This window comes from Eptatretus burgeri, chromosome 12 (assembly GCF_056783735.1).
Source record: "Eptatretus burgeri isolate ZD-2024b chromosome 12, Ebu_testis_v1, whole genome shotgun sequence".
Lineage (NCBI taxonomy): Eukaryota > Metazoa > Chordata > Myxini > Myxiniformes > Myxinidae > Eptatretus > Eptatretus burgeri.
Window position 1 is genome coordinate 93,725,537 of NC_140972.1, and position 10,123 is coordinate 93,735,659.

The 10,123-nt window shown below is 48.3% G+C and overlaps 2 protein-coding genes across 3 annotated transcripts in view; one reads left to right on the forward strand and one right to left on the reverse strand.

The window, feature by feature from the left end:
- Positions 1 to 2,691: 2,691 nt before the first annotated feature.
- On the reverse strand, positions 2,692 to 5,682 carry HPS6 (HPS6 biogenesis of lysosomal organelles complex 2 subunit 3). The gene has a single exon (XM_085848912.1). The coding sequence runs from the start codon at positions 5,604 to 5,606 to the stop codon at positions 3,366 to 3,368; it is 2,241 nt and encodes a 746-aa protein (XP_085705038.1). The 5' UTR covers positions 5,607 to 5,682; the 3' UTR covers positions 2,692 to 3,365.
- Positions 5,683 to 6,329: 647 nt separating this feature from the next.
- The window catches only part of ARMH3 (armadillo like helical domain containing 3), an 82,430-nt gene continuing 78,636 nt past the window's right edge, over positions 6,330 to 10,123 (forward strand). The window contains exons 1-3 of one of the 2 annotated variants that reach the window (XM_085848914.1): positions 6,330 to 6,669; positions 7,152 to 7,208; positions 7,676 to 7,822. In XM_085848914.1, coding sequence (XP_085705040.1) covers positions 6,568 to 6,669; positions 7,152 to 7,208; positions 7,676 to 7,822 — 306 coding nt within the window. In that variant the 5' untranslated portion in view covers positions 6,330 to 6,567. The remainder of the gene's footprint in view (positions 6,670 to 7,151; positions 7,209 to 7,675; positions 7,823 to 10,123) is intronic. The other variant, XM_085848913.1, reaches the window with a different exon arrangement.

Here is a 10,123-nt window from a genome sequence, read left to right on the forward strand (position 1 = left end):
CGACGGAGACCCAGCTTTCTGACACTGGGTTGAACATTGCGCTCCAAAATTCCTTGGTCATCTCCTGATTTCATGATGCCATACACATATTCAAGGCACCCAGTACCAGAGGCAGCACAGCAACCCCAAAACATGACTGAACCTCCTCCATGTTGGACTGTAGGGAAGGTGTTCTTTTCTTTGAAGGTTTCATTTTGTTTTCTGTAAACACAGAGATCATGTGCTTTCCCAAAAAGCTCTAACTTGGTCTCATCTGTCCACAGGACATTCTCTCAGAAGGATTTTGGTTTGTCCAGGTGTGTTTTGACAAACTCCAGGTGGACTTTCTTATGTCTCTCTCTCAGCAGTGGGGTCCTCCTGGGTCTCCTACCATAGAAACCCCTTTTATTGAGTTGGCGACGGATGGTGTGAGTTGAAACCGTCGTACCTTGTGTCTGAAGTTCAGCTTGAATCTGTTTGGCAGTTGATTGAGGTGCTTTCTCTACCATTCGAACAATCCTTCACTGCAATCTTCGATCAAGTTTTCTCTTGTGGCCACGTCCAAGGAGGTTGGTTACAGTGCCATGGGTCATAAACTTCCTGATAACATTTCATACAGTGGACACGGGAACAAGGTCTCTGTAGATGAGATGCACTTGTAGCCTGGAGATTGTCCATGCTTGGCTACAATCTTGTGTCTGACCGCCTCAGACAATTCTCTGGTTTTCTTTCTTTTCTTCATGCTCATTGTGGTACACACAGACACAAAACAGTAGAATGAATTATTTTCTCTATTCAAACTGATTTAGTGAGTGATTTTTATATTACAGGCACCTGCAACTCACCACAGGTAAGTTCAATTCCAAAGTAAAGGAGAATCACCTGCTTGAAATCGAATTATTTCTCACCACTTCCAAAAGCTGCCAATAATATTGTCTGGGCCACTTTCGGGTTTCTGTGTGGTTTGAAGCTAAGATTTTGTCATTTTATTTTCAGCTTTTTTTGTTTTGTTCCACTGAAAACCAGACATATGTGCACACCAAACTATTTCTTAATTTCAACAATTTTTTTTTTTAAACTTCCACAATTTTTTCAAATAATGATGTATAATTTGAAAAAAAAGTGCGAAGGTGCCAATATTTTTTGGCCACGACAGTATAGTGCAGCTTTAAGTCCACGCCACGTGCGGTACCAAAGTTCAAATGCAGGTTTAACTCAGTGCAGTGCCTACCTTCTTCCAATGCAGGTTTATCTCCACGAGTGGTACCTAAATACAGAACAGGTTCAACTCCATGTGCATTACCTACTTCCAGTGCAGGTTCAACTCTGCATGCGGTACTTAAATACAGTGATATTTAACTCTGTGTGGTACCTTCTTACAGTGCAGGTTTAACTCCACGTCACCTGTGGTACATACCTTCTTACAGTGCAGGTTTAACTCCACGTCACCTGTGGTACATACCTTCTTACAGTGCAGGTTTAACTCCACGCCACGTGCGGTACCAAAGTTCAAATGTAGGTTTAACTCAGTGCAGTGCCTACCTTCTTCCAATGCAGGTTTATCTCCACGAGTGGTACCTAAATACAGAACAGGTTCAACTCCATGTGCATTACCTACTTCCAGTGCAGGTTCAACTCTGCATGCGGTACTTAAATACAGTGATATTTCACTCTGTGTGGTACCTTCTTACAGTGCAGGTTTAACTCCACATCACCTGTGGTACATACCTTCTTACAGTGCAGGCTTAACTCTGTGTGGTACCGAGTTACAGTGCAGATTTATCTCCACGAGTGGTACCTAAATACAGAACAGGTTCAACTCCACGTGCATTACCTACTTCCAGTGCAGGTTCAAATCCGCATGTGGTACTTAAATACAGTGATATTTAACTCTGTGCAGTACCTTTACAGTGCAGGTTTAACTCCAGGTCACCTGTGGTACCTACCTTCTTACAGTGCAGGCTTAACTCTGTGGTACCGAGTTACAGGGCAGATTTATCTCCATGTGTGGTACTTAGATCCAGTGCAGCTTTAACTCCATATGCAGCACTTCACTAAATACTGTGCAATGTCAGCTCCATGTGCGGGACTTAGAGTGCAGGTTCATCTTCTTAAACAGTGCAGGTTTAACTCCATGTGCAGGTTTAACTCCACATGCCATACCTTTTTGCAGTGCAGGATTAACTTTACGTGGAGTACCTTTTTATCGTGTAGGTTCAGTGTGTGGTTGCCTGGTTCTGTTGCTCGTCCACGATCAACACATTCCCAGGTTTTTTGAATGTCACCTATGAAGGGCCATCTTCAGCCATGAATGGGGTGATCTGCACTTGTGTGACAGATGTAATCCATCCATCCATCCATCCATCCATTGCGATCATACTCTGTCCAGAGTGTTGGTGCCAAAGCAGTCTCCTGGGCTATTGGGCACAATCCTGGACGGGTCACCACTCCGACACAGGATACTCAAATGGCTCAATCATCCCAGAAAGCTGGCACTCATTTTGCCGACCTCGGAAGGATGGCGGGCTGAGTCAACCCCACCTGGTATTAATTCAACGGTAGAGCAGGATTTCAACTCAGGACCCTGGGATCTCAAGACCGACACCCTAACGATTAAGCCAACACCAAGCATATTAGATATAATCATCTTTTGACGTAATATGCTTAATTTTTTTTATAATATTCTTTAAAAAATAAAATAAAATAAATAAAAACTGAAAACAGCAAAATATTTATTGAGAAAAATAAATAATTTTTTTGTTAAATAATCACCACTTTCTGTGCCATTCGCGCACACACTGCAAGCGTTTCCAATGAATCGATGAAAATCTCAAAGAAAATGATTTTAAATTTGTGAATGGGTTCCTTTGAACTAGCTTGGCAGCTGATTGAGCCCATGGAGGAAAAACAAAACATCAATTTGTCAATCTACTATCCTGTCCTTTACCTTCTCCATGAACCTGGATTGCCAGGACGTGATTCGTGCATCAAAAAGGTTCAGGTGGATCAGTGTACACACTGTTTTAGCTTACATGTCACGGATGCAACTTTACACCAAATCGGAAGCACTACCTCGCCCAGTGCGGAGTAAACTATTTAAATCGTTTCATCGGATGATGGCAAACATTTCCCGAACCTGATAACCCTGAAAATGTTCCGCGGTGCAAATGTAAGAACACCCAGGAATCTTTCGCACCGTTCAAATACATTTTGCTCACACGACAGTTACTGTTTCTTCTCCAATGGTTTCAGAAAGGTTTCCGCTGTTACAAGTCGTGCACCCCCAAGCCTCAGGCTCGAAGGAAATGCATCGATGAAAGCACCTGTGATCCCGTAAATCAAAACTCATCGAGCATACAAAGGCCAGTATGGAATCCTGCAAACGTTCAAGTACAAGCTTTACATTCGGCAATCTCTCCGAGCAACAAGCGTGTTAAAAACGGGCGAACGAGACGTATGGTGAGTTCGGAGTCATCCCGATCGAACACTCGTTCCGAAACCGCATCACCCACGTCATTCGAGATGTGACGTAGCATAATGCGCAACACCTCCATTGCCGTCATGCCGTCGGGACAAAGTCTCCAAATGTCGTTCAAATATCTATCCAGTCCTCTGAACCTGCTGATGGCAACGACAAAAGATTTGAAGATGTCGGCCTGCAACAGTTGGCTCCAGGCGGGGCTCCTCTTTGCCGCCTGTACCGCCTTCTCCCATTGCCCCGCGTCGAGCAGCATGGTAACACCTTGGACCGCGTCCTCCGGCTCACCACGACAAAGCAGCTGCGAGCGCAGCGTGACGGACTCCTGATCCGCTCCGTCCGGGAGTGAGAAAAGGACTCGCAAGTGAAGCGGCGTCACGTCGAGGTTCATGGAACACGTGGAGGCGACCTTCTGGTAGTCTCGGGCCGTGTCGAGGAACGTGAGCAACGAGTGGCATCGGTGCAGATGTAGAGCGGTGCAGATCTGCTCAAAGAGCGGTTGTACACCGCAGCAGCTCCCTTCCTGCAGAACCGTTTTCCACAGTTCATGCAACACTCCCGTATCGGCTCGCTCATTCTTCGCATTAACATTTAACACGTCCCAGACCATGTCGATCGTTCCTTCTGGAAAGAACTGCAGCAGTTCCTTCAGGTTCAACTGCTTGTCCTCGACGTCATTGTGGAATATTCTCATGATCTCTGCTTTGATGATGATGTAAGCGTACTCTTCATACCCGTTTAAGGACATCTCCGATTTCAGTTCTTCAACGTCCATGTATTCATCCAGTAAAGGTTTCAGTTGATCTGCGAGCTCGTCGTATTCAGGATCCCAACAGCAATTCCTGATGCCCAGTGGCACCTCTAGGATTGTCAGCAAAGCTGTAAGCTCCTTCCCCATGCTGTGTTTCAACTGTTGCACACTCATCCTGCTTCCAGTCACGCTCCGCGTTTGGAAGTAACTGCAAGCTTCTTCGTACACCCGCTTGCACACCGCGTCCTTTCGTCTGCTGCCGTTTCTTTGTGATCCATTTCTGGTTTTCATGTACTCCAAGCTGTGCAACCCTGAGCTCGTGATCAGGCTCAGCGTGTCGTGGCACAAGCACCGTGGAACGGTGCCCAAAACCTTCTCACGTGTGAACAACTCGAACCACTTCTTGTTTGTCAAGTCGACGACGGTCATGCTTCTCCCTTGTACCAACATCAACGTATCACCGCCGGTGAACATCTCCACAGTCTCTGAGCTTTCCGCCCCGAAGTCCTTGACTGCAAACGTGCACACGCGTGTGGCCATTCCGTGGTTCTGCACCATCCAAACGTTTCCATCGGAAGCTGCCACGAGCACACCGGCTTGAGACCCTGAGGTGTGTGCGTGACACAGGACGGACACGCCCGATGGACGATCCCTGCACTCGTCCACAATGGCCATAAAGTCCAATTCTGCGGCATGTTTAGCAGTCACGACACCATGGCCCAGCGCGACCACCGAAAGCTCATCGGCCTCTGGTTCCCATAACATCAGCATGGGCCCTCTGGATAAAGGATGATGTTGAGCAGAATGCAAACAAATCCCATCTCCCGTGGATGCGACATGAATACCTGGACAGCTGTGTAGGAGGACCGTCGAAGCACCTAACGTGGGAAGTTCTTGTGTGGACCACGTCATGGACCTCTTGCACACACAGCTCCTTAGGGCAGCTCCGCCGTCTGCGCTCCGGTGAGCAGAAGGAGGTCGTTCTTCGCACCAAACAATCCACGTCGGCAGCACAGCCACGGACAGCACCTTGGAGGACGAGGCCACGCACAGGTTCGTCCGACTCAACAAGGACCAGCCAGTGGAGCGGACGCGCCTCCAGTGCTCGGCCCGTCCGGTTTCGAACACCACCAGCAGAACCCTCTCGGAATCCTCCGGGACGTCGAGGGACAACACGTCCACGATGGCCGAGTCACGAGATGAAATGTCCAAGTGGTGGAAGCCCGCGGGAAGTCGCACGGGACCCGCGGACTCGAAGGTGTGAAGATCCCGGCGTGAGTTCGAGAGGACGCACAACGTGCGGGTCTTGCCCCGCCAGCATGCGGCAACGCACTCACCACCCAGCAGGCGCAGCAGCAACGTACTGCGCTCGAACGGGATCTCACGGGAATGTTCCATAAGCGACACCCCGACCCACAGTCACTGCCTGTGACACGGACGTCAACTCTGTAAACCCCGCCCCCCTCGAACACATCTTGGGAAGCATCACGAGACTTCGCCCCCTTGGGAAGCATCAGCACCCGACGAGACTCCGCCCCCCCCCCTCTTCGGGACTCGTGCGTCTCGCGCGCCGGATCACAATCATCCTCATTGTTATCGTTGTAAATGACATTATAATGAACCGTTCCGATTGAACGCTCTTTGTATGTAATGGCAAAACTCATGAAGAATTTTAGTTCATCTGGGAATTTGTCAGAGGTAAGACTTTGCACTGAGGTGTATATTATTATATTTCTTGTTCGGCTGGTTCCTTCCAACCATCCCGTATTTAATTTTTCAACGTGAAATCGGTGACTCCAATCCGAGATGAAATAAGAGTGAGTTGTTGTTTTTGTTTTTTCTTTCTTTAATACTGTGTAAAGGTGCTTGATATTTGAAAACGTATTTTTACCTCGAGCTGCATCAATTTGTGTAAAAGACCTGCATGAAGAGCCACTAATTGTAATGATTTTTCGAAACATTAGTTTAGTCTCAAAACGTATAAAAAAAAAACATCAAAAGACAAATAACAAGTCGATGTAGAATATTAAGCGGTGTATGGCTTTAGGCGCTTAGATTAGCTGGTTGGTTGATTTTGCGACTTCACTTGGAGATTTTTTTTTTAATGCCGACATCCGGTGTTTTAAACATGTTCTCCATTGGTGATGTTTATAAATTCTCCCTCATCGTGTAGATTTACATGAGGAGACGAGGGTGATTGAAAGCACGGCGCCGGCCGAGGCGGACCGGAAACACACGATCTCGATATCGATCTCGCACCGCTTCCGGTGGGAAGATTCTGGTGATTTGGGGCGGACTGACGGGGTCTTGTGCTCGTCCTCCTTTCGAGTCTCTTCATCGTGAGAAGGCCGCTCCGGCCATGGCGCAGCCGGAGAAGAAGTCGGGCCTTTTGCGGAAATCGTCCGGATCCAAGAAGGTGTTCAAGGAGAAGGTGGTCCTCATGTACGATGAGATATTCAAGGTGGGCTTGTCCTTACGATCGTGTTGGTTGGACCCGAACCCGGACCCGAACCACCCGGACCCGAGCCCGGACCCGAGCCCGGACCCGAACCCGGACCCGAACCCGGACCCGAACCCGGACCCGAACCCGGACCCGGACCCGAACCCGGACCCGAACCCGGACCCGAACCCGGACCCGAACCCGGACCCGAACCCGGACCCGGACCCGAACCCGGACCCGGACCCGGACCCGGACCCGGACCCGAACCCGGACCCGGACCCGAACCCGGACCCGAACCCGGACCCGGACCCGGACTCGTTGCCTTTCTCATGAACTTGTCGGTAATACGTGGTGTTGGTTGAATCGGACCAGAGACCCGGTTCGTGTGGTTGAGTGGTTGGAGTAGTTGTGTGGTTGTGGTGCTTCTCCATCGATGGTCTCCCGAATCTCCAAGGTGTTTTGCCATCTCGATTGTGACGTCATTTGTGTTGTTTGTTTTTCAGACTGAAGATCCAGTTCAGAACAATGTGCGTTTCTGGGAAGAGCTCTTCCTTCTGAAGGTTGGAACTTTTTTTTTTTAATAAATAAACGATGAGTAGATTTAACCAGAGAGTTGGTGTCAAAGCCACCCAATGCTCGCCTGTTGATACATTTATCGTTTTAAAAAGACTAGTCTAATAATATTTTTTTTTATAAAGCATCGCAGTGAAGTCTGATCCAAATAATTTTAAAGCAATATATGTATTTGTAATTAGTAAAAAATATTGTGGTAGATAAAAACATTATAAAGGAAAAAAACTTGCACCAAAAACTTTAACATTTTCATGCCGGGGGTATCGCTATAGCTCTGTTCTTTGAACAGGCGAGCTAAAAACGACGATGTGCACCTTTGATGAGGTGCCATGTGCGATTTTGATTGCACGTCCCGTGTTCAGGTGGCGCAGCACCTGGTCGTGTATAAAGCGATTTGTTACCTGGGTTTTTGTGACCCGCTGCACTCTGATTGTTTGCCCGTGCTTTGTTGCAGGTCAATCTGGAGTACTTGGAGGCGAAGCTCGAATCGCTCGTTGGTGATCAGTTGATGCAGATGAAGGATAACATAAACAGCCTGTTTCACCACTGTGTGCTGACCCTGCGGGAGGACCATCAGATTCGTGTGGTCAATGCTTTGCAGGTGAGCTGGCATGCTGGTTTTTTTTTTTTTTAATTTATTAATTTTTGGGATTTTTGGGCTTTCCGGATCAACGTTGGAATCCAGATACGGGCGTGTGTTTTACCACACCGTAGATCAGCCAACTTTTCTGTCCACACGCTACAGGGTTGATCGCCGAATTGTTGATGTACCTAATTATTCGCGTAGACAGAAATGCCGGGGATTTACACCTCAACGGAGCCTGCACGAAAACGAGCCACTCTTAAGCAGCTCGTTCCGTTTGCGATTTGCCGAGCGGTTTTATATCGCCAAGCCCCGTCGGATCCGATTACTTTATCGGCTATTAAAAGCCAATTAATATTCCAAACGCAATTACGACAGCTCAATGGAGGAAGGGACGCAAAGAGCGGGTGAATATTCAACAAAAGGGGACATTTATTTATAAATGCACATGCACGCATGCAGGCAATGAATGAGGGGTAGGGACAAGACACGAGCAAACAAAAGAACTACAGCCGTTCTATTTATTATTTGCACAATCACTTAGTCGGTTCTACTTATAGGACAAGGCACCACAACTTCCATGCAAAGAAAACCCCAGGAAAGGAAAGGGTAGAACAAGACCCGTAGGCCTTTAATGTTCCTCGGAGCTGTGAAGACCGAAAGAGCTCCGCGAGACCGTGCAGGTTACCTGCCGCCCTCGTGGTGACTCGCTGGACAACCCCCGATGTCTCGCCGTCAACACGGCAGCTGGTGTGATGGCGACTCGGTTGGTCCGGGCCTTGCCGTGCGGCCTGTTCGATCGGGCCGAGCCGACGACGCCTCAGAGGAGCGAACGGGCCTTGCTCTTTTAGAGTTGATGCTCTCTTAAGAGCCCGCTCACTCCTCAGCGTCGTTCGGACCATCCCGGGGCCCGATCACCTCGGACCGTTATGCCGCTGGTTGGCGACTTCTCGCCGGCTGCCTCCACCGACCAACAGCCCTGCACTGGACTCGAACTTCTCCGGACTCCAGGCTCCACTGCGCTCTGACGGCCAACTGCCCTCCACTGGACTCGAACCTTGGCGCTCTCCACCGGACTCCAAGCTCCACTGCACTCGATTCCGAACCCCGACAGACTGCCGGCTTGGCGTTCCAGCGCGCCCTTTTATGGGGTATGGGGGTGCGTTTGGTCTTCCACCTTCGACCTCTCACCCCCCCCCCCCCGCTGGCTCCGCCACTTTTGGCATTTTGATCCGATCTGGCCGTCAAATGCGGAGAAAGCGGACGTGGTAGAGATCATCGGCTCCCGCCCCAACGAGGGAGTCCCCGCATCTGTCGGCGGAGATGCCGCTCGTCTGTGGAATGCCGTTGCTGGCAAAAAGATGGCGTCGTTTGTGGAGATGAAGGTGAAGAGATGTTGGCGGTTGTGGCGACGGTGGTGAGGAGATGTTGGTTGTGATGTTGGTTGTGGTGACGGTGGTGAGGAGATGTTTGTTTACCAAAATAAAGATAGCAAAAGAATAATACTAACTCAAAGATGCACAGCCCGGCTCACGAATAAATCCCATTAGACATCGGTGGGGAAATCTATCTGGACACACACTTATCGACATAACTGATCTTCGGGGAACCTGAATGGTGTTCTGTGAATTTCCACAACCGTAACAATATATATGTTGATTTGTACCTTTTTTTTTTATTTTTATTTTTATTTTTATTTTTTAAAGCTTTTGTTTCTTCCTAGCAAAATCCACTCGCTTGCAATTCATGAAAAATATTTCTGCTTTGCTTTTTTCCACATGAAGGGAGATAAGAAATTTGGTCAACCTTGAATGATCCGCAGAAACATTGTGTAACTGGATGTGGGAGAAAACCTCAGGTCCTCCTTATCTGCTTCATACACTGGTGTTGGAAGGACATAAACCAGCTGGTTCTTTGATGAAAGGAAGGGCTATTCTGCAATGGAATTGGCCAACGTGGCAAGGATGTGTGTATATATGTATATGTGTGTATATATATATATATATATATGTATATATATATATATATAGTTACGGCTGTGGAAATTCGCAGAGCACCGTATAGGTCCTTAGATCAGTTATGTCGAGAAGTCTGTGTTCAGATAGATTTCCCCACCGATGTTTAACGGGAAATTATTCGTGTGTAGGGCTGTGAATCTTCAGTTGGCCGTTTCTCTTTTGCTATTGTTATTTTGGACCAACCGCTTCACAACAACCACCTCCACCCCCAACATCGCTCTCATCAACCGCTTTGCAACAACCACCTCCACCGCCAACATCGCTCTCACCAACCGCTCCACAACAGCCCAGATCACCACAA